This window comes from Nelumbo nucifera, chromosome 5, assembly GCF_055504915.1.
Source record: "Nelumbo nucifera cultivar China Antique chromosome 5, China Antique-T2T, whole genome shotgun sequence".
NCBI lineage: Eukaryota > Viridiplantae > Streptophyta > Magnoliopsida > Proteales > Nelumbonaceae > Nelumbo > Nelumbo nucifera.
Genome location: NC_142653.1, coordinates 10,667,720 through 10,694,717, shown reverse-complemented (window position 1 = coordinate 10,694,717; position 26,998 = coordinate 10,667,720). Strand labels below are relative to the sequence as shown.

At 38.0% G+C, this 26,998-nt stretch overlaps 2 protein-coding genes, 1 long non-coding RNA gene and 1 other non-coding gene across 14 annotated transcripts; 1 reads left to right on the top strand and 3 right to left on the bottom strand.

The window, feature by feature from the left end:
- Positions 1–1,993: 1,993 nt before the first annotated feature.
- On the bottom strand, positions 1,994–9,033 carry LOC104609624 (UDP-glucuronate:xylan alpha-glucuronosyltransferase 2-like). Its single transcript, XM_088888594.1, has 3 exons — positions 8,226–9,033; positions 7,519–8,116; positions 1,994–3,483 (listed from the first exon to the last, which is right to left on the bottom strand). Exons 1-3 carry the CDS (start codon positions 8,421–8,423, stop codon positions 2,528–2,530), a joined length of 1,752 nt encoding a protein of 583 aa, XP_088744720.1. The 5' UTR covers positions 8,424–9,033; the 3' UTR covers positions 1,994–2,527.
- Positions 3,538–3,610, top strand: TRNAR-CCU (transfer RNA arginine (anticodon CCU)). The gene has a single exon. It is a non-coding gene; the product is annotated as a tRNA-Arg (tRNA).
- A 2,323-nt stretch (positions 9,034–11,356) lies between the features above and the next one.
- On the bottom strand, positions 11,357–21,687 carry TIC22-IV (Tic22-like family protein). Of its 11 annotated transcripts, none has more exons than XM_088889038.1 (11): positions 21,193–21,682; positions 21,022–21,084; positions 18,763–18,837; positions 14,456–14,506; positions 13,606–13,665; positions 13,421–13,492; positions 12,853–12,888; positions 12,578–12,765; positions 12,110–12,174; positions 11,958–12,028; positions 11,357–11,713 (listed from the first exon to the last, which is right to left on the bottom strand). In XM_088889038.1, the coding sequence occupies exons 1-8, from the start codon at positions 21,619–21,621 to the stop codon at positions 12,673–12,675; spliced, it is 879 nt and encodes a 292-aa protein (XP_088745164.1). In that variant the 5' UTR covers positions 21,622–21,682; the 3' UTR covers positions 11,357–11,713; positions 11,958–12,028; positions 12,110–12,174; positions 12,578–12,672. The 11 variants fall into 11 exon arrangements, with proteins under 11 accessions (XP_088745164.1, XP_088745165.1, XP_010270119.1 ...); XM_088889039.1 differs by having other exon boundaries at positions 11,357–11,649; XM_010271817.3 differs by lacking the exon at positions 12,110–12,174.
- On the bottom strand, positions 18,930–21,013 carry LOC148791229 (uncharacterized). The gene is made up of 2 exons (XR_016076749.1): positions 19,552–21,013; positions 18,930–19,316 (listed from the first exon to the last, which is right to left on the bottom strand). It is a non-coding gene; the product is annotated as an uncharacterized LOC148791229 (long non-coding RNA).
- Positions 21,688–26,998: the final 5,311 nt, after the last annotated feature.

The window sequence follows — 26,998 nt, the reverse complement described above, 5'->3', positions numbered from 1 at the left end:
CTACTGCCTTTTCGAACATCTAATCCGTGGATTATGGGGTTATTGTCACAATTTGTACATTTTTCAACAATGTTATTGTATTAAAATAATAATAATATTCTGAAATTATTTTAAAAAGCAACCCATTATTATTAGTTCTAATGACAGGATTTTGATGTTCTTAACTGCCACTAGTTTCCATATAACATTATTTAACAATATAATGTGATGGCTCCATATCCCAATCGTTATTGTAGAAATTATAGATTTTGACGTCCCCTTTTGAATATCTTAGTTGAGATATTCCAACAGCGATTTGATATCCACCATTTCTTTTGTTTTTCTTATTTTCGCCCTATGCTTGCTTTATTTGTTAGAAGATCGCCCAAATCATTGATTGTATAGATCCAACAGAAGTGTCTGTTTACTTGCACTCTGGATTTCCACTCACTCTCTACCCGCTGTGAATTAGAGTTATACATTTCTATTATGAATTGAGAGATGTGTGACTCCAATTCACTGCAGGTAGAGGGTGGGTAGGAAAAGTGAGTAGAAAATCTGGACTCACTTGATACTATGCGTAATTGCTTTTTGTTTGAATTTGCTTCCGTTTTTCAGCCCATAGCCTAAGGCCCAATACCTTAATGGATCTGAAGTGTCTCTAGTGTTAATGGGCCGTGGATATCGAAGCTCTTCTGCAAATCAAACTCCACTTGAGACCTCTACGGTCTACGTAGACCGTAGGCTCAGGACAACCCCTTTAGATCGATCCAAAGTGCACATGAGGCTGGGTTGGTGGAACAGAAAACATACTGCCTCAACTCTAGCCATTAAATCTGTGTCCATCACAAATAAAACCATTTTTCAGTTGGGCTGATTAATTGGACGTCTAGCAATCAAGAATTTAACAGTCCCAGGGACCTATTTCGCAGCTTGAGCTTGGACAACCTATTCCTTTTCCAGCTAATTTACCTTAGGGGAGAGAGAGAGAAGGAACGGCAACGGGGTTAATTTGGGGCGGGGGCCATATTTTCCATCCTGACTCAGATTTTGAAACAAATCCCTGACCCCTCTCGGGGATAAAATTAACCCTTCATCCCCAATCCCTGACAAAGATGGGCTCCATGTCAAGGACCCAAATCTCCAAAATTTTAAATTATTAAAAAAATAGATTCACTTAAAATAAGAAAAAAATGAAAATATAAAACATCTTAAATATATTTCAATATAAAAATATCATAAATAATATTATGTATGTATATGTTTAATATATAATATATATTTAATATATAATCAGAGTCGGGGTAAGGCGGGGAATTCCCTTTCCATCCCATCCCCGTCCCCAATTGGGTATCACTATCAATCCCCATCCCCGTCAAGGCAATCTCCATCCCCCACCCATCGGGAAGAGAGAGAGAGAGAGGGATTCTTCATCAAGGCATGATGCTTGATTTTAATTTGTGTTTTTGTGACATAAAGAACCTGGAACCTTGAATTTTTCTTAGAAGAAAATCATTCCTTACAGCAAGGCAGCAAGCACAAGGAGGGCGAGGAAGCCAAATGAAAACAGATATTAATTAATCTGCTACTTTTAAAACCTACCCGACTAAAGCAAACATAGGGACCCATACACATTTTGACAGAAATCGCTCCTTGGATTATTATTTTGTTTGGTAGGGGTGGAAGCTGTTTACATGGACATTTGAATCTAAGATTTGAAGGGGAACAATTAATGAATGATTAACGCGTAATGAAATTATGTTGTCTGTTGATTTGCCGACTTAAAAGTCTTAATGAGATCTTGAATTTTATTAACAAATTTCACCAACATTGATGATGCATGTGATTATGTTTCGATTTGTGAAAAGCATATATAAATGTGTTGTGTTTCAGGAGGGTATGTGGGTCATGGACCCAAAAAACAACTACCAAGAAGAAGGTGTCACATAATAAAGTTTGGTGCACCTAATTTGGATTAATGCTTAACCAACCGTTTACCTTCCATACATTTTTTAATATTATATGTATATATGATCAATCTCTATTAAGTCCCCCATACTTTGCACAATTCCACCCTCCAGAGGTATTTTTTTCTGGTAGACCCAATTGTCATCCATCCTGCAGCTCCGCATGCTCCTCCGTCAGTGTTGTCATTTCTTGAGTCCGACTCACTAACCTGCTGGTTGACATTTAATCCCCCTAGCTTGAGCCTTGAGATTGTTTAAAATTTAAACTTTAATTCCATCCCAGTCTGAACAGTGCTTAGGCTGAGTCTGACCAGGATCAGCTTAAGTTGAAGAGTTTCTGATACATTATATACCATGTGGAGTTATGGATGAAAATTATGAAGGTGGATCAGTCCCTGCGAAAAATAGTTTCACGTATTACAATTGTTTACAACCTGCTCTAAGCTTTCTCATGAATTTATTACTACTCTCTCTACTCTTCTCTTCAAATAATTTAAAGGGCTAAAAGGAAACTCATAAATTAAAAGAGGTTGTGTGATTGTGTCTTCTTCTGTGCATTCACTTATTAAAATGAATGGAAACTAACTGGTTATTGCAGCTAGCATGCGATGCCGTCTGGGATCTGAAATGTTGATCCTCCAATGGCCGTCCGGTAAGCCCATCTTCTCGGCCATCTTTCTATCCCAATCTAACTCAATCTTTCGATGTGGCGTGAGGCGGCAAAAGCGCTGCAAGCTCTCGTCCATGGCGTCATGAACCTTCCACCATCTGGCGTGTGCGACATCACTGGCATAGACGTGTTGGTCACCGATATTCCAATTGCAGTCGTAGTCCCTGTAACAATGCCAGGGCTTCCGCCCAAGGAAATGTATGGCATAGAGCTTGGGCGGGTCAGCGCCAAACAGTTGGTTCTTCATGCTAGCCTCGGCCGTTGTATTATCCCAGAAGTTCTTTAAGAAGTTCACTCTTCTGGGCAACCGATGCCACCACACAAACACCTCGTTAAGGAAACCCTGGTCACCTCCGTTGTATGAAACGATCTCCTTCCGTCGATCCATCAGCATTCGGTAGGTGCAACTCGACGGCTCAATTGCCATGATCCCGGAGTTGAAGATGGACTCATCGTTGCCCGTCGCGGACATCTGCGGGAAGTGGAAGAGGACGTCCAGGTTACGTAGCACCACAATGTCTGAGTCGATGAAGATGATCTTGTCGTAATCTGTGAGCCGCCACAGTCGGAACTTGCTGTAGTTGTACTCGTTGTAGGAGTTCTTCTCAGCTCTTGGGTTCCGAATTCGGTTTATCGACCGAATTTTCCAGCCGGCGGCCTCAAGGGCGTCTCGCTTTGGTTGGGAGATGGATTTGTCCAGCAAAATGACAAGGTCGCGCTTGGTGCCTGTTCGGATGAGACTCTGTGCAAGGGTTATAGCGCCACAAACATAGGCTTCAGACGAATGGAGAACCGTCACGTAGGCCTCTCTTTTCAGTGTGTCTGTGTGCATTGTGATCTTTGAGAGGTTGTAAACTTCAATCATTCCTGCATGCAGATCTTGTTTTTGAATAAATATTAAAAGATGGAATATCAAAGTAAGCGCCTGTAGCTCAGTGGATAGAGCGTCTGTTTCCTAAGCAGAAAGTCATAGGTTCGACCCCTATCTGGCGCGATTATAATTTTTTTCTGTTTTCAATTTCAACCCTTTTATTGTTTTCTATAAGCTTTTATCACATTAGTTGTTCAAGCTGTTTCTTTATTTATTTTCTCAAAGACCAAAAAGAAGGGTAAATCCCTTAACCTCCTACACTCCTCGTTTTCTGGAAACCTTTCCTGACTTTTGAACAAAGGACTTACATACCCCTTATTACCATGGTTTTGAAAATTGGACCGGATCAGATTGGTTAGATCGGTTGAATAATTTTAGTCAAGCGGTTCTGTTTCACCTATAACTTATTCTTTGGCAAAAAACCGTTGATTTCGTCAGTGATTTACTGACCCGAACAGTCGAACTGTCAATCTATTAGATTCATTCAACGATTTTTTGTCATTTTTTATTTTTTAAGTTGAAATGGACATTGCATTCGAACTGGACGATTGAACTGCTGATCTGAAAAATAGTGGCCAAAATGGTTTCGGTTCTGGGCCAATTTTTAAAACCTTGCTTGTTACTATTAAGATATTAAATGCTTATTATGTTCATACTAATTCTTCTTATCAAATTTAATTTAATTTAATAAATAATTTTTTCTAATTTCAAATTTTCCTTCAAACTGTTAAATGAGTAAATATGTTTTAATATTTTATTTTTTACAACATAAATAAACCCATTTTCAAATATTTGTTGATTTTATATAAAGAAAACATTGACATTATAGTATGTTTAAATCCATGACAAAATTGTGGTTAGATTTCTAAGGGTGCACAGTGAAATAGGAAAAGGGGTGTATAAATCTTATTATCCCCAAAAGGTTTAAGGGCAGGTCAAAGTTGAGAAAGGTTTAAGACCACGACAGGGGAGGAGGGGAGGAGGGGAGGTTTAAGGTCCAATGATCAAAATATTTATTTGTTTTGGGAATGGAAGGTTTATCTCCATTGATTGCGAACTGGACTATAGATTCGTTCAACTCATTCAATGTTTTTTGGTCATTTTTTATTTTTTAAGTTGAAGAAGATCGTGTGTTTGAATTGGACGATTGAACCGCTGACCTGGATGCCAGTGGCTAAGTTTTTAAAATCTTGCTTATACTAAGACTTTAAATGTCTATTATGTTAATACTAATTCTTCTTATCAAATTAAATTTAATTAATAGAATTTTTCTAATTTCAATTTTACCCTCAAACTGTTAAATGAGTAAATATGTTTTAATATTTCATTTTTTAGAACATAAATAAAGCCATTTTTGAGTAAAGAGAAGTATAAAGTTTTTTTTTTTTTTTTTTTGAAGTTTAAGGGTATTTCAGTAATCAAATATTTGATGATTTTATATAAAGAAAAAAAATGGCATTATAATATGTTTAAATTGCTGTTAGATTTCTAAGGGTGTACAAGTCCCATTATCCCCAAAAGGTTTGAGGGCAGGTCAAAGTTGAGAAAGGTTTAAGACCACGACAGGGGAGGAGGGGAGGAGGGGAGGTTTAAGGTCCAATGATCAAAATATTTATTTGTTTTGGGAATGGAAGGTTTATCTCCATTGATTGCGAACTGGACTATAGATTCGTTCAACTCATTCAATGTTTTTTGGTCATTTTTTATTTTTTAAGTTGAAGAAGATCGTGTGTTTGAATTGGACGATTGAACCGCTGACCTGGATGCCAGTGGCTAAGTTTTTAAAATCTTGCTTATACTAAGACTTTAAATGTCTATTATGTTAATACTAATTCTTCTTATCAAATTAAATTTAATTAATAGAATTTTTCTAATTTCAATTTTACCCTCAAACTGTTAAATGAGTAAATATGTTTTAATATTTCATTTTTTAGAACATAAATAAAGCCATTTTTGAGTAAAGAGAAGTATAAAGTTTTTTTTTTTTTTTTTTTTTGAAGTTTAAGGGTATTTCAGTAATCAAATATTTGATGATTTTATATAAAGAAAAAAAATGGCATTATAATATGTTTAAATTGCTGTTAGATTTCTAAGGGTGTACAAGTCCCATTATCCCCAAAAGGTTTGAGGGCAGGTCAAAGTTGAGAAAGGTTTAAGACCACGACAGGGGAGGAGGGGAGGAGGGGAGGTTTAAGGTCCAATGATCAAAATATTTATTTGTTTTGGGAATGGAAGGTTTATCTCCATTGATTGCGAACTGGACTATAGATTCGTTCAACTCATTCAATGTTTTTTGGTCATTTTTTATTTTTTAAGTTGAAGAAGATCGTGTGTTTGAATTGGACGATTGAACCGCTGACCTGGATGCCAGTGGCTAAGTTTTTAAAATCTTGCTTATACTAAGACTTTAAATGTCTATTATGTTAATACTAATTCTTCTTATCAAATTAAATTTAATTAATAGAATTTTTCTAATTTCAATTTTACCCTCAAACTGTTAAATGAGTAAATATGTTTTAATATTTCATTTTTTAGAACATAAATAAAGCCATTTTTGAGTAAAGAGAAGTATAAAGTTTTTTTTTTTTTTTTTTTTTGAAGTTTAAGGGTATTTCAGTAATCAAATATTTGATGATTTTATATAAAGAAAAAAAATGGCATTATAATATGTTTAAATTGCTGTTAGATTTCTAAGGGTGTACAAGTCCCATTATCCCCAAAAGGTTTGAGGGCAGGTCAAAGTTGAGAAAGGTTTAAGACCACGACAGGGGAGGAGGGGAGGAGGGGAGGTTTAAGGTCCAATGATCAAAATATTTATTTGTTTTGGGAATGGAAGGTTTATCTCCATTGATTGCGAACTGGACTATAGATTCGTTCAACTCATTCAATGTTTTTTGGTCATTTTTTATTTTTTAAGTTGAAGAAGATCGTGTGTTTGAATTGGACGATTGAACCGCTGACCTGGATGCCAGTGGCTAAGTTTTTAAAATCTTGCTTATACTAAGACTTTAAATGTCTATTATGTTAATACTAATTCTTCTTATCAAATTAAATTTAATTAATAGAATTTTTCTAATTTCAATTTTACCCTCAAACTGTTAAATGAGTAAATATGTTTTAATATTTCATTTTTTAGAACATAAATAAAGCCATTTTTGAGTAAAGAGAAGTATAAAGTTTTTTTTTTTTTTTTTTTTGAAGTTTAAGGGTATTTCAGTAATCAAATATTTGATGATTTTATATAAAGAAAAAAAATGGCATTATAATATGTTTAAATTGCTGTTAGATTTCTAAGGGTGTACAAGTCCCATTATCCCCAAAAGGTTTGAGGGCAGGTCAAAGTTGAGAAAGGTTTAAGACCACGACAGGGGAGGAGGGGAGGAGGGGAGGTTTAAGGTCCAATGATCAAAATATTTATTTGTTTTGGGAATGGAAGGTTTATCTCCATTGATTGCGAACTGGACTATAGATTCGTTCAACTCATTCAATGTTTTTTGGTCATTTTTTATTTTTTAAGTTGAAGAAGATCGTGTGTTTGAATTGGACGATTGAACCGCTGACCTGGATGCCAGTGGCTAAGTTTTTAAAATCTTGCTTATACTAAGACTTTAAATGTCTATTATGTTAATACTAATTCTTCTTATCAAATTAAATTTAATTAATAGAATTTTTCTAATTTCAATTTTACCCTCAAACTGTTAAATGAGTAAATATGTTTTAATATTTCATTTTTTAGAACATAAATAAAGCCATTTTTGAGTAAAGAGAAGTATAAAGTTTTTTTTTTTTTTTTTTTTTTGAAGTTTAAGGGTATTTCAGTAATCAAATATTTGATGATTTTATATAAAGAAAAAAAATGGCATTATAATATGTTTAAATTGCTGTTAGATTTCTAAGGGTGTACAAGTCCCATTATCCCCAAAAGGTTTGAGGGCAGGTCAAAGTTAACAAAGGTTTAAGACCGCGACAGGGGAGGAGGGGAAATGGGAATAATGTTGTAATTAATTAATACATTACAAGAAGAAGCAGACCTTCAGCCCAGAGGGGCAAAGCCAATTTGCAGGAACCAATCGGCATGGAGAGCTGGTGCTGAAGCCTCGCTATCTCCGGCTCGTACCACCACCAATCTCGCTCATGTTTCACCAGATCATCGCATCGAAACAGCTCCGACATCGGCCTGCATGAGCTCAACAACACCACTTTTGTTCGAATTCCGCCATCTCCCTTTCCTTTCTTCACTGCTAAGTTAGCTGCTACCAGATGAACTTGAAGACGGAACACATCCCTCGCCCACCGGCACGGCAGCTTGGCAACCACCATGTCCATCTCGCCATACGCCATAAAATCCGGCATGGGTATCTCTGGGCATAATGGACCCTCGTTCTCTTCCTCCTCATCAATCCACTCAGGGAATAAATCCTTCCACTCCATGTATCGTGAGACCCGCTCGAAGTTTATCCTTATAGTCTTCCCAATGGATTCCCACTCGCTTGTATCCTCGTCCTCCATGTTCACCATTCCAATCTTCATCCCCCTCCCCATCTCACTGAAAAAACTAGGCCTCTCTCTTCTCACCATTCTCCTCTTCTGTTGCGGCAGCGTCTCCTCCAACTCGGCCTTCTCTTCAACCTACAGGAATTCGAATTCAAAGAAACAAATGGTTATCGATCATCGCTTTTTCGATTTAAGTAACCATCTGTATGTATTAATTACTGCTTAATTTGCCTACTCACCTTACCTTCTTCTGATGACACTCGCGCAATGAGCACCGAACTAGTGATGCTGGGTTGTCGACATAATTATAGTATGAAGAAGAAGAAGAAGAAGAAGATGGTCTGAGAAGAAGAAGAATGGCATAAATGATGAAGAAGAAAGCAAGGAAAACCAGGTTGATTCTTATGATTAGAGCTTTTGAAGTAGCAGCCTTCTTCTTCATCTCGAAGACCTCAAGCACAAGTTCGTCAACCGCCTTGGCTAAGGGTGGCAATGCCCAATATCTCTCTCCTAGTTGTTCTAAAATTGAAATTTTGTTATTTATTAATTATTATTCTCGACGTAGTTGTTAATTTACTGGTTTCTTCATTTCCTTCCCCTGAAGACAAAATGGTTGTAAAGATGCGTTTTGACATGTTTTCAACATTATTAATTTTTTATGGGGTTTTAAATGTCTTATAAACCCTTTTTGCCTCCAATAATTACAAAAGGGAAAATTTCACCCGTTAAAATTTATTCCTGGTAGTAATTCTTTGGATTCACTCCAAAGAATCATGTTTGGACACGAATATGAAGTGTTTCTCATTCGAAACCGGATGAGAAATCGGTTCCGGAGGCAAGGATTCTAGGAAGTGGAAAAAAAAACACTTCCCAAAATCGTAATTCTCAACGGTAAGTTAAAACTAACGAACACATGTGTCCATGTTCCACATGAGCACTCTCATGATCTCATGATCGTATATTCTTCTCCAACTTGAAGCTCCAACGGTTCTTGAACGACCCTCTGCTTCTCCATCTCAAAAGCTCTTTACAACCTAGAGTTTCTCAAGTAAATCCCATCGTTCAAGAATACCACTGCTCTGGTTCTCCAAAGCCACCCCTCAACGCTACTACCAAACTGAATCATTTACTGATTACTTGCAAATCAGTTGACTCGATCAATTGAGTTAAATAATCTTGATCTCTTCTGTGATGCAAATCAGGTAGCCAATTGGCAGAGCTCTGGCATGGAGGAATGACTGTAAGAGTTGATGGTATTATATTCCTTTTTTTATTATTTATAATAGGATCGTGGGAGACTGGATCTGCTCCTCACACCTGGCGCCTTATAGGCAAGGCGCCTCACACACACATCATGGGAAATGTTCCCAATGCATGGCGGATGTACCTGCAAGGCGTCCATTTGTGAGGAGAAGATCCCGTCACGCATTGTTATAATGGATACACTAAGGACATAATCAACGCGCAACACAACACCTGCCCCATCTATGCAATAACCAATTAGAACACTTGTTGGTCACTTGTGGAAAACTACATCTAGGCAGTAGGCACCCATTGACGTGGTTTTGTCTATTAGTCATATTAGAGAATTGATTCCAAGCAATTGGTTTCTGCCAAACGTGATTTTGTTTCTGGAAAACAAGAATCGGATGATTGTGCCAAATACTTCTGGCGATTCTCTAGAGAAAACTTTTCAGAATCCATTATTTTTTTGAAAGGATTCGGAGAATGATTATCTCCGGAATTGATGCTTAACAGGGCCTTTTTTTTTCCTTTCTTTTCATTTTTCTATATCACTGTTGGCCAATAAGACCAATAAATTTATAAACCAAATTAAACCCTGTTGGATAGTTCTGTCAATGGGTCGCATTTGGTTCCAGACAAGGTGTACCAGTCTTGAACCAATTATTAATCTAGACAAGGTTTACCGGTCTTGAACCAATTATTAATCGGAACAAAATCATAAACCCAATACTCTTCCAATTATTAATCAATATAATTGGGTCTAACCCAATTAGACCCGTTTATATTGGCATCTATAATTATTTATGTTAATTACAATTTAAAACTTCATTTTGATAATGTAATTTTAATAAAAGTAACAGTGAAATAGTAAATTGTTTATATGTTAATAAACCAAGTATTTTTAATCAAATTTATCGTATATATTATCTATCAAAATTACCCTTATGGACATAAAATGCAAAAATACAAAAACAAACTAGGAAACGTTTATATATTATTAACTCAATAATCAGTACAACAAAAACCAATCCCAACCCAATTATTATCGAGACAAAACCAAAAATCCAAAATTGATAAAATTGGTTTGATCAGTCTGGTTCGGTTGGATATAACCAACCCATTGACAGCCCTGCTGCCAGATAGTGGCCTGGCTAAGAAAACAGATTGGCCTAACCACTACAGACAGATGTCACTAGAAGTACTCCTCATGAACCCGGTTAGATTAAATCTTGTTCAACCCCTCATTGGACCAGACTCCTAATACATCGATATCAGGGATGCTGGTTTCTGGTTTGAATAAAGATGTCAATGAAAACCAAAGCCATCTGTTTGGAAAACAGAAAATATTTTCAGTAGAACTAAACCTTTACTAATGAAGGAGAAAGTGATGTAACACACAAGTAAAGAGGCATTGGGCTGTTGTAATTCTCGACAGAAACAAGGGTAGAGTGGTAATCTCGTATTCATTTCTTGATTTGAAAATTGAAAACCTTTTACATGATGAATCCAATTATGTGAATATGTCCAGATCTGTAAGCCCTCCAACAACCAAGTTGGTTGCAGCGTCCATTTCTTTCCCCCTCTCCGGCACTGCATGTCCCTGTTATGCGTTACGAAACTCTACAATTAAAATATTAATAATAAATAAATCGACAAGAAAATGAAAAGAGAAAAAAAAAAACATTTCTTCACTTTTTATTTATTTTTGCTAGAGGATCTTAGGTTTAATATCACACCCTACCAAATTGATTTTGAATCTACTACATATAAGTTGGACCCCTATAATCCCTAGGGTGGAGTTAAGATTTCTAGGGGTAGACTGTCCTGTTAATTGAAAAATAATAGATGTAGAGTTGTAGACGACGGAGGAGAAGACGACACTCTATTCCTCTACTCTTCTCTGCGAATTCTAGACGAGCAGCTAGACATGTTACAGAAAGGAGCCTTTTATTGAAAATTTTAAGTTAAAATGCCACTTCGTCGAAGTATCAAATTGTGGATTCAAACTAACATGGAACCCATATTATAAAACCCGTGTTCCGTGTGAATATATTCCACCATTTCAACTTAATATTGAAAGGCCCTAAATCAAGCAAAACCATAAGAACCCAAAGAAAAGGGAAGGGCAAGAGAGGGAAAACCTTTGGATCCCTATATTATAATGCTCAAGAACAAAATTAAACAAGAGTTTGAATGTAAATGCGTGGGTTATTTGGCACGTCACACATTGCTATTCAGATGATTTGATGCATGGTCCTTGACTAAATGGTTGGAAAATTCTACGTGTTGAAGAGTCGAGTGAGATGAAAATCAGCTAATCCTGTCTAAGATCTACGCATTTAACTATATCCCATTTCTCAACTGATCATGTTACTCGTTTTCCTCCCGCGCTGCTAACTTCATTATTCCGGGGGGCTTCACCGCTTCACAACCAAAAAGACAGCAAAATCAAATAGTATGCAACGTGATAGGGCTAAAAGTTCTCACCTATCAAAATGGAAGTAAGCTTTGATTTATTATACCAACACAGCAATGAAGATTGAAGCAAAACTAACTGATTCATTTTTTACCGGAAAAAAAATAAAAAAAGAGGATGTTTTGATATATAGTGTGTGATTGCTTAAACAGAATTGCTCAGCATTAATAGCTACAATTTTCATAGACCAAATGTACATTGAATGGTACAAACCAGTCTCCCTAAAACAGAGTTCGGTTTTGACACTTCACTGACCTCTTTTGGTGAATATTTTATCTGGCAATTCCAATCTTCTGCGGAATTTTTTAGCTCCTCTAGTTAGCAATCTGGATGCAAGAAATACATTTAGTTAACTTGCATGCTTTAGGTAAAATGCGGAAAGGAATCTACACATCTGGGTATCTTACATCTACTGGCTTAGTCAGAAGCCAGAAGGCTCCATGTTTTTCCAAAGTACCATTCCACTAGGTCCCTAGTCCATATCAAAAGAAAGTTCTAGTATTATTTTTCAATCTCAACTACAACTTTTGAAACTTGACTAGTTAGTTTTACTAGAACACATGTGATTGTGCATAGAGCTGACATGGAGTGGGCATTGCAACATGACCAATATAGAGGGTCACCCCATCTAATGGTTGATCTATGCACCTCTATGTCATCCCTAAATATGGCAGAAGAAGTGGAGATATATTAGGACTCTAGGTCTAGTTGGTGTTTGTCCATGTATGTCTGTGTGCTTGTGTGCAAGAGAGAGAGAGAAAGAGAGAGAGAGAGAGAGAGAGAGAGAGAGAGAAAGAGAAAGAGAAAGAGAAAGAGAAAGAGAGAGAGAGAGAATGATGATTTTATTTAGTAGTATCAAACTATCAATGGTTGACCTGCTTTCACAAGGAACCCTAAACACCCAATGCACTTGCTTGCCTCTAAATCATTTCACATGGCCAATATAAGTCTGGCTTGTGTGTCCAACATATCATGCTGCTGCCACTTCCTGGATGTGTTGAGAGTAGCTTTTACCAGGGGGAATGAAGATCAAATCATCCCATCCCGAATTCTTATCACTCATCTGCATTGCATGAGAAAAAACCTAATTTAAATCACCAGCTTCAAATAACATGTAACCAATCAACCAAACAGAACAGAACCATCTAACCTCCATCTTCTTCAGAACATCTTCCAAACTCCCCACCTGTAGAAGTAATAAATACTTGTCCACTTAAACTCACAAGCTATGAACTTGAAGCTAGCAAATATTTACATTAAAGATCCAGAAGCCTTGTGAAAAGGATCTCTTGTAACTTTTTAGAACATCTAAAAAGTAGTAGAAACTCCTAGATATCTTGCAAAGAACGTGTTTTTTCTTTTTTAATTATCCTCAGAAATATGGCTAGAGACCCCACCTGTAGAAGTAATAAATACTCGCAAGCTATGAACTTGAAGGTAGCAAATATTTACATTAAAGATCCAGAAGCCTTGTAAGAAAGGCCTCTCTCTTGTAACTTTTTAGAACATCAAAAAAGTAGTAGAAACTCCTAGATATCTTGCAAAGAACGTGTTTTTTATTTTTTAATTATTCTCAAAAATATGGCTAGAGCTCTATAGAGTTCATCATTTTCATATCTGTTCTTTTCTTTCCTTTTTCTTTAGCATTCCAAAGGTTTTACTAACAGAAACAGAGCCATAAAAATCTGACAACATAGTTGAAGTGAAAACTTTTTTACCATAATGTGTTGAGAAATGCCTGATCCTCTTGATGTTCTTGAGACCTTTGAGAGTTCCCTTTCTATATCTTCCTGTATGACCAAGAGAGACCAATGAGCAAAAAGGATCCCAGCATCTTGTAAAATGTCATGTTCCTAACAATAAAATAGTTAAGAACAATACAAGATCAACCAAGTCAACAAACCTTTTGAAAATATATTGGGCAGTAACGTTTGTTCTTCTTCTTCACAACCAAAAGGTTTGACTGTGGATAAAAATAACTAATCAGACTGCATCACTAAAACATGGACAAGAAACAGGATAGAATAAATGACAACAAAAAAATACAGAGACACCATTAGATGGCAGAGGCACAAGGAGCAGATTTGAAAATACAGAGATCAATGAAGAAAGCTTACTAAGCAAGCACTCAATCTTTCCGCTCATTGAGATAATGGATACTATGACCTCATCTGAATAGATTTTAGATACAATTTCTGACTTATAAAGCTATGCACACAATACCACCCAATTAGTCATGCCTAGACGGCTCCCAGGTCAAACTCAATGGAATTGGATGATAGGGATGGCCAATTGACTCTTTGTATAGTTTATTCTTTCTTTTCAGACAAAAATTGATAGATAGATGCTAATAAATTGAAACTTTTATCCTGCATGGAAAGGGTGGGACCCATTCAGTGCCTTGTCAAAGAAATATCATTTGTCATGTTGTGCATCGTTTTTACAGGTCCCACCATGTCTGTGAGGCAAAGTGTTTGGACAGTTGCATAAGCTGTTAGTTACTAGCATTCCTCAACTTGATATACTACTGAGAATCAACCTTTCACACAAAAATTTGTTAGAGATCTCCTGGATGGGAAACCATGAACTGTGGGTACTGCCAGTTGCATGGGAATCACATGCATGCTAATTTGATAAAGTTAGGTTCCCTGGCATGGGCACCATGCATTTTCTTTTCTGATGATAGAGTGATCAATCCATACAAGACTAAGATATAATCCACATAAACTCCTACACATCTTAACAAAGTATACCTGGAAAACAGGGACTCCATCAAACCCACGCCCAGGATCTGTAGCTTTCAGCTAAAATTCAGGAAAGTGATCAGTAAGCCACAAGAATAAAAGAAAATGCACAATAAATAACTTGCATGAAGTAAGCAATACATGGCATGTGGTCAATTACTTCTGAGTACAGCTGATATATCTTTGTCCAAACTGAGGTAGGGAAAATATAGAGATTAGTGCTGCTTAACATCACTGTTAATATCAAACAGTGACATCCTTTTTTTAAGGGAAAATTCCCGATAGGTACCCTGTACTTTAGGCTGAGTGCCAATTTAGTACCCGAACTTTAAAATGCGACAATCTAGTACCCGAACTTTCATTTTGCGACAATCTAGTACCTGGCATTAACTCACCGTTAAGTGTCATGGGAAAAGGCACATATGCCCCTTAAATTTCATCTAATTTTTTACTGTTCATCATCTCTTTCGTTGAACACCGCAATTCCGTTCCAAATTCTTGACAGCAGCCGTCAGAGTTGCGTTCCTGTGGGAGGTAAAGTTGAATGCAGCGGGGCAACTCAACGAGGTAATCTGATGGAGCCAAATGCCACAAAAACAGAGAATGGCGTCGCATGTGGAGTTGGGCTGTGGAATGTTTATGTTATGATTGCAGCAAGCTCTGAAGTGAGTTGACGCACTTCTGGGAGTCATCCGGTACCATCAGACCGTCTGACAACATGGGCACAGCTGACAGTACCTGCAGTGCTGACCTAGCATGCACAGTGAAAAGCCAGGCGGCGAGCACCGGACAACAGTGGCTACGATCGAGGTTGCACCCGCATGCCTCACTGACGACAGGACCCCCCTACTTCCAGTTCGCCGGGGTCGCCACCTTATGCTTCGCTGCCTTCTGCAGGGAGTCCACCACCATCACTATCTCCTCAATGTTACGCCCAGTGCTGGCTGGGTATAAGAAGCTCAGCTTTACTTTCTTATCTCCGCCCACGATGTGCAGCACTCGGGATGGCACAGGGTTTCCTGTGGATTTGTGGGGTGTTTGATGGGCATGGAAAGAATGGCCACCAAATAAGCAAACTAGTCAGAAATCGGTTGTCGCCACTCGTACTAGATCGAAAGAATGCTCTCTCAGCGCTGAAAATGCCTGGACTGACGATCGGCAACACTGTTCCAAACCTGGAAGTCAAAACCACAAAAGAAAAATCCAAGCTTCACAACTACGTAGGAGATGGCTGGGCCATTATCTTCTCTCACCCAGGGGACTTCACTCCGGTATGCACGACGGAGTTGGGTAAGATAGCAGCCTACGAAGAGGAATTTAGCAAGCGAGGAGTGAAGCTATTGGGCCTCTCTTGCAATGACATTCAGTCCCACAACAACTAGATCAAGGACATTGAAGCCTACACTGTGAGCTACAACTTTTTTACTTTATAATAAAGAGAAGGGAGGGAAAAGCTTCAGAGACTAAAAGTCTCGCATTCTTCGAAGAACCGCAACGAGGCGAGGGAGTCTACGATGCCATTTAGACCAGGCGGAACGGTGGTGGAGGCGGAGCAAAGTGAGAGCGATCTCAGAGCCGTGGCGTCACACCGCTTCCTGTAAGGGGTTCCATCCAGAGGCATTCTGAAGGGAGACATCGGCATTGGCAGCAGCAAGGGTACGAGTGGCGAAAGAGTCATTGAGACGGACGACGAGGTGGAGAGGGGTTTCACAATGAGGAACGTCACGACGGTCGAGGATGGAAGAGATCTGGTCGGCTACTCTTTCTTGGGCAAGCGAGTCCAACTCGGTGTGAATTTGGAAGGGATCGGCCAGTGATGGAAGGGAAGAGAGGAGTCGGGAGAGGGTGGTATGGTCTCCAAGTGCAATGGCATAGTGGACGGGACTGTGCTTGTAGTCTTTTATTCTAATTGCCGACGACGAAGGCGACAATGTCGAACAGTGTATTTTAAAGTTATAGTCTCCATGATGAACAGTGTATTTTCTAAGGGTAATTTTGACATTTTCAAAATTTTTAAATCGCGCATGAGGTCATGTGATATACATAACTGACAGTCCATTAACGGTAGGTACTAGATTGTTGCAAAATGAAAGTTCGGGTACTAGATTGTCGCATTTTAAAGTTCGGGTACTAAATTGGCACTCTGCCTAAAGTACAAGGTACCTATCGGGAATTTTCCCTTTTTTTAATTCAGAGTTGCACCTTCTCTAACAATGAATTACCAGTAACATCCTGGAATAAGCAAGAAGAATGCATGCCAAATGATTTTTACAAATAAACAATACACAACATCTAATTTGTTAACTAGAAGAAGCATAGCTGAGATGTCTTTATAAAAGCTGTCGGGAAAATATCCAGTTAGAGCTGATCAATATTCAGGCTTCTCCAACACTGAATGCTTTATGTCTCCATGGCCATAATATATGCTATCTCAAATATGTACAGTATTAATACCAAACATTATCACTATTTTAGCTTTTTATCCAATTTATCCATACAAAGCATCAAAGAGATTTTCCAAGGATTGAACTACTATGGTACAAGCATCTTAAATCTAAAGCATGAAAATCATCTTGTCTTAGGAAAAAAATAAGAAAATAGAACAGCTCCATGCTCCCTGAAACATTAGTATGTATAATTTATTGTCTTGATGTCTTCATTAAGTTTTCTGAAGTTTTTCAGATTTTCTCCTGAAGGATCCAGAAAGCTCCAAAAGAAAAATATATGACGAAACAAGCATTTCCAACCTGCCTGGGAAAACCATATTCGATGACCAATATCTAAAAGCCAGATTGGAGATAGATCCATTCAATTAGATAAGCCATTCCGGTTCTGTTAAACATCAGGTCTAATCTGGTTGAACCAAATGACCATCAGCGATATTTTTTACCAGCAACAACAATCAAAGGAGGTAAGATCCCCCATGTTCTAAAGTGATTCAAATGCACGGAACAAAATACACAGCACCGCTGGGCATCCCCCACCCACACACTAAGCTAGTCCTTCCTGCCCCTTCCCTTGCAACTGAATAAGAAAGATTATTTGCCCATATAGAAATCCACCTGAATGGGATAATTAACCTAGAAGCCAAAGTCTGTGCTTCTCTAATGAGATGTTTTGAGGGGCCAGGAACCATCTAAATTTGCAGACATATATGTTGAAGATGATATTTCCTGAAGGCAAAAACCGTGCAAACACGCACGATTTTTGCTTTCAGGAGATCAGGGCTCTATATGCTGCATAGAGACTGGTGCAGTTTTAGAATCTGACAGGGTCGAAGGTGTCAGATTTGGCAAGCCTGAAAAAATAGAATCTGGGGCTTGGGTGCTATGTTTTAGTTTCAAGTTACATTTTTAACGATATATTCCTTATGTTATATAAATAGGAGCCGTTGATTGGTGCAATAGTAAAATCTTAGGCTGAAAACTGTGAGAAATCAGGTTCAAGAGTCAAGACTAAGAGGGGCCACCCTGTACAAAAAAATACCAAAGATTAGATTTGCATCCAGTCTACTCCAATTTTCAATGTGCCACTGATCCAAACAGTCAGACAATTCAACCCATCACTCAGTCATGATTTCAGTTCGGGTTAAGCCCTAACCCACCTTTACTCAAAAACCTGTTGACTTGGTTATACAGGCACCAAGGTTTAAAGTATCAATATGTATAGCATTGCATCGTGCATATCATATTGGTATCAAAGGTCACTGATACTCAAATTACTGAGAGTTTGTGGGCTTTGAATGTTTCAGATGTTAGAAGTCATCCTCAGTAGCCTTTCTGTCAATTGTCGTGCTGAAGAAATTATAAAATAATAATAAGTATCCACTGTTTGAAACACACAATATGCAATGTTTTTGCATCGTGCATGTCAATATTTTAAACCTTGACAGGCACCACTCCCTAGTCCCTACACCCAGAAAACTTACCAGTGATCTAATTATCTTAACATTGTCCAGAAACGTAGAAAACTTTTAACTAGAAGCCAAAAAAGAATGAGTACAGTACACCATTTACTAGAGAGCAGCAAGGTAGTAAACATATACACAAGATCTATGAACAAGAACAAAAACCAGATGCACATATAGATAGTCTCCCAATATAACAATAGTTAAGGAGTTTGCCAACCTCATAATCTATCTGAACTAATTATTCAACCTAGACACCAAGGCTATGGATCAATAATTCAAAGGGCTATTTATCTTTTACTCCAAAAATACATTCTCAGGTACTTTTTTTAACAATACAAATGAGAAATTAAAGGGAAAAAATGGAAAAAAAAAAAGTCTACTACATGCACAGGACTGCAGGTCTGACCTCAAGTGCATTTCTTATTTGAGCAGGATCAGGCAGAAAACGGAATGCAATTCCTTCAACCTTCAACATATAGACCTACGTATTGATGAAAAGGAACAAAACAATTAGAGGCACGTAACTAAGAGAACAATTTCAAAGTGCGCACATAAATCCAAGAAAACATGTGGATGGTTATAAAAGGATAACCATTTTAGACCCCCAAAAAAAATTAATAAAGGTTGCACAATACATCCGTTCCAACATTGTGAAGGCTCCGCAGGGCTTAGTTAGATGTTCTTACATTGCATGATCCAAATATCAAGAAGTGCAAAAGCAGCAGTCTTAAGGTCCATATGACCATATGGGGATGAAAGAAATAAGGATCTTCAACAATTAAGAGAAACCTCTAGAGTCTTTGAGATTTTTTTTTTCCTTTTCTGATTGGCATCTCTAGAGTCTACTAAAACTCACATCCCTGATGACTTTTTCAGAAATTGGCAAGCAGCAGCTGCCTCTTCAATTCAAAGAAATGTTATCCACTTGTAGCTGATGCCTCCATATGTAGGATTGGAATCCTGCCAATTGGGTATTCAAGGTAAATGAACTGCAATGGAGAAACTATCTTGCTCTACATGAGGCCAAAAAGGATTGGAAGTTAAATAACAGCAATAATTACTATCTGTACTGCAAGGATTAAAGCTGTGTTACTCTTTGAAGCCTGCCATATTGGAAGTGGAGGGGATTCTCCGGGGGTCAACAGGGTAGCTTAATGGAAGAGGAAGCTAAAACTCTAGCAAGCACACTGAATACCTCATTCGGTTAGATAAGAAGATCTGCTAATTCTTTAGTGGATTGACTGGATTCTCTTGCCATTGAAGGAGAAAATAGATGAGGCCAATTCTGAAGACTCATTTTGTACCTTAAAAGGTGAATTGAAGGTACCCTTTCATAAATCAGTTGCTTGAACAAAACCTTCCAATCTATTAATGATCAAAAAGATTATCTAAATGTGAACATAACTGGTAGCACTCTTCTATTGATGGCATCCAATCAATACAGATATTCAACTAAACTAGTGTAAGGACCATTTCCCACGGGACCATACTTTTTTTTTTTGATAAATCCCACGGGACCATACATGTCCACCCATCCAAAAGGCCAGTACAGTTAAACCTGAACAGCAAGGCTGATGTGGAACGGAAAGAACTAGAATTCAAGGTGTCAAAACCTTCTCATTTGGCTTGATTTTGGTACCACTAAAAAGGTTATTTAGTTACCTGTCTAACATGGCCGATATCAAGTGATTTGAACATAAAGAGTGAAAAATTAATTCTAATCCAATCAAATTTTCAAGGAACTTCTAGAAAGAGCTTTAATCTGAGATGTTCACCTAATCTATGAAAACGGTAGTAAAAATGTGAACCCAATCCAGATGGAATCCTATCTTTCCAAGAATCACATTGGAAGATTGGACTCACTTGTATTCCCCCAATACTAATTGGTGTTTTGCACTCATCATTAATTGTATGGACAATTAATGATGGGACTTATGGCCTTTCCATCCACTGTAAGGCCAATTTTGAGAAACAGTGAATCTGCTGATGAATGACAGCATAGAAGAATGCATGTAGATTGCCACTCGGTCTCCAAATTTAAGCTCAGGTTAGGAAGCATTTCCTGGATACCTTACTGCATTCCGTATAAAAACCAAGTTTCTCCTCCTCTTTACCAATCTATAATCTATGCTACCTGGGTATGGCAATGACAGGACGAGATACAGTATTGGATGCAAGTTACACCAAAAAATTGAAATATCCAACATGATATGGCACCCGCGTACAGGTAGTAGTCTATAATATGATAAAATCCGGTTTATCATCCACCTCGGGTCCTTGTAAAAACTAGAAAAAACTTCATCTAAGTTTCAATATTGCCAGTTTTATGCTTTTCTTCATTAGACAGTAAGAACCTCAAAAAGGCATCCATAGTGAAGCCCTGGCCCCTAAGTTTGTCTTTCAAGCATGTCTTAACAAGTTTTGGATAAATAATACCGACGAATAGAGGATGTATTTTTTGTGCATTGTAATACCAATACGCCCTATCAGAACTCTCTGTTTTCCATGCTACAAGAAGATGGGTTCCAACTAAATTACAATTTGTGCCAAATTTGCATGATATTAGTAATTTCACGAGCTTTCGGATTTAAACTAAATGCTCAGAGATAGAAGAAATTTCCCCGCATGCTAGGAAAATTCTCTCTTCAAGGAAGGTAAAGGGCACCTGATCGAGGGTGATGGGAACAACTCTAGCTCCCCGTCCTAAAACGGGTTGTCGCAATTGGACCTGGACACCACCAAGAACAGAAGGTGCATCAAATAAACATTTTAACTTCTAAACACAACCAAATTGAGATGGGGAAAATAGCAATAAAAACAAAAGTTAAAAACTAACTTGGGCGAGAAGTGCTTCGGCATCTTCTTGTCGAAAGCATAGCAGACCAAGGGACTTGACGCTATTGGGATCGGAGATGAGCACGAACTCGTTATTAGAGTTACTGACAGTATAGACGGAAGTCCCAGCGAGCGTTTTGGCGACGTATTCAGTACTGAGAGCGACATCGAAGGCGTGTTTGGGTTGCCAAGACTCCTGCGACACCGAAGCGAAGAGAGACGACGCGGAACGATCACGTCTCAGTGGAGGCCAGTTGGAGGCTACATTTCCGACGAACCGTTTACCTTCTTCGATTCGAGACGCTATTTCTGCGCCTAGTCGCATCCAATGCTGATGGATAAAAGAGGATACCGATAACAATGGATGAGGCGGTGCTGCTGAGGGCATTGGGAAGTCCATCGCCGAGAGAGGAAATGAAGCATTCGTCATGTGCCCCTTGATGTCTAGACCTGATTATATTTATATACTAAGAAAATAGCGATGCAACGATAAATCTCTTCTTTACTGGTTTTCAGAATTTCGTTTTGTTTGGATAATATCATATTATAATTCGATTCGATTTTTTGTTTATTTTAATTTATTATTTAGTACTATTTTATCATCCCGTCAATGGCGATTTATTTATTATTTACCTTTTTTTATTATAAATATAGAGAAGTTTTTTTTAAGAATTAAATATTTTTATTATTCAACTTCGTGTGGAGATATTCTCAATAGCAGTAGTGTTCCGTGGGTACATATATAAAAACATTTTGTGAGTAGCAGATCTGGAACTGAACATCCTCCAACGATTTAGCTTCTTGGACTAAGATGAGCAGCCCTAACGTACGGGTGTAAATCGGATCGTGTCACTCTTGGCCTAACATGAAGGATTGTGGGCCGTGCTAAGCACATCATTATTATATGGGTTGTGTAAGGCTTGGAGTTTTGGGTTTATGCATGGGCCGGCATGGTATGACATGATCGAATGTTATAGGGATAATAGCATATAAGGGCAACTTTTGGGTTTAATATCAATAAAAGTAATATTTAAAAAAAATAAAAAATAGGTTAATTTTTTTAAAAATAATATCAATAAAGAGCAAAAACACTGTTCATCATCTTCTTCTTGCCATTTGTTCACCAGTACCGTCGCCTACCACTGCCATCTATTGTCGCTCGCCACCTCCACCGCCTCTGCCTCCAACAATGTTACCGGAAGCAGAGGTGGCGGCGACAACGCTGGTGGTCATTCCTCTACCCAGCACCACCGCCACCTCTGTCTCCACCCACCTCCAACAACGTTGCCAGAGGCGGAGGTGGAGGTGGCGGCGTTGGGCAGAGAAATGACCACCAGTGCTGCCATCGCCACCCCCAGCAACGTTGCTGGAGGCAGCGGCGGGCGGCAACGGACGACGGTGGTGGGCGGCGGACGATAGTGCTAGTGAACAAATTGCAAGAAGAAGAAGATGAACAGTGTTTTTGCCCTTTATTGATATTATTTTTAAAAAGTTGACCTATTTTTTAATTTTTTAAAAATATTACTTTTATTGATATTAAACCCCAAAAATTGCCCTTATATGCTATTATGTTATATTATATATAATAACTATATAATATATCAATTTTATTATATTATTTTATTTTATTATTGCATTATAAACAATTGTATATAATAAATTTCATGTAAAATGAAATTTTAAGATCTTTTTTAATTTTTTGTCTATTTTTTAAATTTATATTGAAAATTTTCTTATTTTTTTAATTTTTTAAAAAACATGACTTTGCCCTATCTATAGCCCAGCCTGACCCAAAGCTCAGCTCGTGAACCAACTAAAAGTTGTTGGTTATCCGAAGGCCCAAGCCCATATCATTGTAAAATGCTAATTTGGGCCACCTAGACGGCTCTCATAGTTAATCCCCTTGTAATTTGTAGTTATGGTCAACAAAGGTGGCCAAGTGTTTAAAAGTCTCAAGTGAGAGATGAAAACAAATCTGAGAGAAGCGAGAGGGAAAATAGTTCTGAAGTGCATTGAGAACCAAAGTCTTAAATGTTTTAGAAGACAACCCGAAAGATTGAAAATTATAAATGATGGAGATATCTTCTATTTGGCCCGAGATTCTAAAGTTTTGTCACTATTTAACATTACTTAAGAGTTTTAAATCTATAATAAGAAAAAAAAATGGTGTACTCGCATGTAAAAAATTATTACCATTAATTAGCTCAGCCTACTAAATTTATTTATCAGTCTCAATATTAACAATGAATTCATTCCCATGAATGTACGTGTAGTTCCACCATGTGATAGAACAAGGGAAAATAGAATATAATGGTTTGGGGATATTTTGGCTGTACTGGGATAGGTTTCAATCAGTGCAAGGCTCATTTGAATATCGTTGGAACAGTCTTTACAGTCTTATACTGGGAATATCTCCTTACCTATATACTTTATTTCATGGGGAGACATCCCCAATGCAAGGCGATAAAGGCTGTTCAAACTGGCCTTGTATTGATTGAAACCCAATTCATTTGAAAAAAAGTATATTGGAGTCTATATACAATAAGTGTTAGCATGGGTGAACAGTAAAAGAATAATCGTGTTCAACACTTCATAAAAAATGACAATAAGGCTATGTTTGATTTGAAGGAAAAGGTAGGGAAAGATATGAAAACATATACAAAGTTTGTAAAAGTTTCTTTGCCTTTCCCTACTTTTTTCCAAACATAGCCTAAACGAACTGAACTGAGGAGTGTATCATTAGGGATGACCCTATCCCTTTAAAAAAAAAAAAAACAGATTTTGGGGTTGAGGATGGGCTTTGGGATTTCAGAAGCCATTAGCATACATATTAGATTACACCTGATTGTCCCCAACCTTCATATTATTGTAAGGTATGAATTTTTGTAATAGATGTTGAATGTAATAATATTTTGAATTTTATGTGATGAATATATATATATACATGTTTGACCAAATAATTGAAAATTTTGATATTAGTCCATGCTATTTTACTTATTACTTATATATAACATGAAATGAGATGCAGGTTCTAGATCTAATCCGCCAATCTCATCTATATCACCCTAAGATACAGGGTAAGGTTGGGGAGTGTTTTGCATTTTCATGCATGGAGAGATTTGAGTTATGAAAAATTGAAAATCCAACCCATTATGGGTTTTAGAGATAATATGTATTGGGAGGTCTATGAAGACAGGTAATGTTTAGAATTTACAAAACCTTCCCCATACCCACCTCGTTGCCATCCCTATATTGAAAAATCAGCATGAGCTATTTTTCCAAACAGCAAAAGCTTTTCCAATGGTTTGGTCGTATAAATAAAAGTATAAAACCATTCACAACGTCCATAAGGGCTGGTCAAGTACCAGTTAAGGGTCTTGAAGGGTAAAAGGTAGATCAAAAGAACAAAAGAAAAAGAAAGAGAGACATGAGTTCAGCCGGTAATAAATGATTTATCCATGTCTCGGTTGTTCAGAATGACAGTTGACACCCCTCCAAACCGGAGGTGCACCTTCAAAGTTCAAACCTTCACAGTTGTAGGCTTTCCGTGGTATGGCCAACGGGCTTCATTTGCATGTGCTAAAAACCTCTTATGTGTTTTGCCACGTGGCAAAAAACTCCATCAAGGTTCAAGCCACCATGACATTTACACCTCTTATGTAATAATTTGCAAACGGTCGCCGGAAGATTACAATGATAATTTTGAAGTTCCATTAGTTGCAGCGTGGTGTTGCAATTGACGATGGCTGAGGTATCTCGATAGGTGTCTCACATATCTGATCGATGATGAAGGAACTCTCTCTGGTTTGTTCGGCGAAGGGAGGCTCCACTCACCGATATGGTAAATGCCGCAGATCTCCATTGGCAATCGAGACCATTCAGTTAACTATATATGTTTCTTTCTCTACTTCTTGCTTACTTCAAAGTTCAGTTTTACACCGATGAAAAAGTTCATGCTGGTTCGGTGATCGATGGAAAATAGAAGCGGGTGAATTTTTCGTGAGGAACCTCAATCTCAATGTTCTCGCAACTGCACCTTGCTCCATCGGACTTATTATATATTGATCATGGTCTCTTTGCTGCCTCTACCACCGCCATGTCACTGGAACAACTCTCACTTCGTGTGGCTGTCATCTTCTTGGGTGATGCAGACGACCGAAGAGCATTGCTACATGCTTCTCGGATGGTGGAAGGTCCGACCACAGCTGCCCTCCTCGTCACACAATTGATCCTCTCCGACTCTTCGTCAGGTTTTCCTATAGAAGCCCAGGTGACGGTATACTACACATGTTAATTGGAAGATTTACAGTATATTTTTGGAGGCCGGGGCCCTTTATCCATCCTATGTTTTAGTGCTACATTAACCTCTTAACATTTGTAGCTCAGTTACTAGACACAGACTACCATTTCATGAGTCATTTCCAAACTATCTCCTACACAAATGCAGCAGTAAGTATCAAACAAGGAAATTTCACAAAACATCTCAGTCCTCATTGCTGCGCGATCCCACTTCAAGCACGATCCCACTTCAAGCAAAGAGAGAACAACAACAAGCCCAAGAACAGGTGGAAGTGGAGGTCTGTTGAAGGCGACAATGGGCTCTGCCTCCGCCTTGTCATCTGTCATAGGTCCTTCTCCCTCCCCAACATCATCGTTTGATTGCTTGTTAGGGGACGAAGTTGCCATTATCCCTGGTTTTTGCACATGCAGCTCCGAGTTAAACTAGTACTTACCACTAAGCAAAAGGGGGTCTATCTAAAGAGCAGAACAAGCATTACCACATCACCCACCCTAGTCTCCTTCACCAGAAATCATGGCCGACTTCTTTCCATCGCTTTTGTCGTCGTGCTTTTCATCCTGCTAGTTGCACCCTTGGCTATCCTGTTGTACTCTGCATTTTAGAACAGGAGATTGAAGTCAATATCCAAAGATCTTTAACATCAGATTAAAGAGTCATTGTTGGTTCATGGAACCACACCAGTGACACAGCAGCAGAAGCCACAGGCGAATATGGGGGAGGTGGAGGTGAGGTCATCACACCCTGTGATCGGAGAAGAACACACGATCCTATAAGCGATCAAGAGTTGACCGGTTGCAGAGTTTTACACTGAAGATGGAGATTTACGTCAATTTTATAGGTGGCAACTTTCCACCGATTCTTGATGTAAAACTCATCCTAAGTGGAGTTTTATGCTAATTTACATTATAAAACAACACCTAAAACAAACATAGTGAAATTTGAGCTGAAATGTAAAGTTTACCCCGATTCTCATTTACACCCAAAACAAACGCAACCTTTAAGAAATAATTTGCTTAAAGAGTCAAACTTAAAGAGTCAAACTTTAGCATTGTGAGACTAACAGCTATAACAAACAATATTAGCAACATTTTGAAGTCCAACCATATAATGGGTAAAAAGTCAAACATAAATAAAAACGTAGATTTTCTTTTGCAATCACACCGGTTTTAATATACTGAATCCCATTGTAACTCCTCCAGGCCAGACCGGATGAATTTTGCTTGTTGCATTTCTATCCAATTTTACAAAAAAGGAAAAAAGAAAAGAAAAATCTAACTATGAAATTACGCCAACAGGACTGGGTACATAGTTTTTACTTGAAGGAAATCTTGTTAATTGCACGTGTGATTAGATGTAGGGCTGTCGATGGATCGGTGTTGAATCGGGACAGGGTGGTCCCGGTTCCAAAGTGATTATTATTGTGGGCGTAATTCAGAATTCAAAGGCCATATTTGCTTTTCGGTAAGGCTATGTTTGTTTGAGGTGTAAAGACAAAAGTCCAAAGACT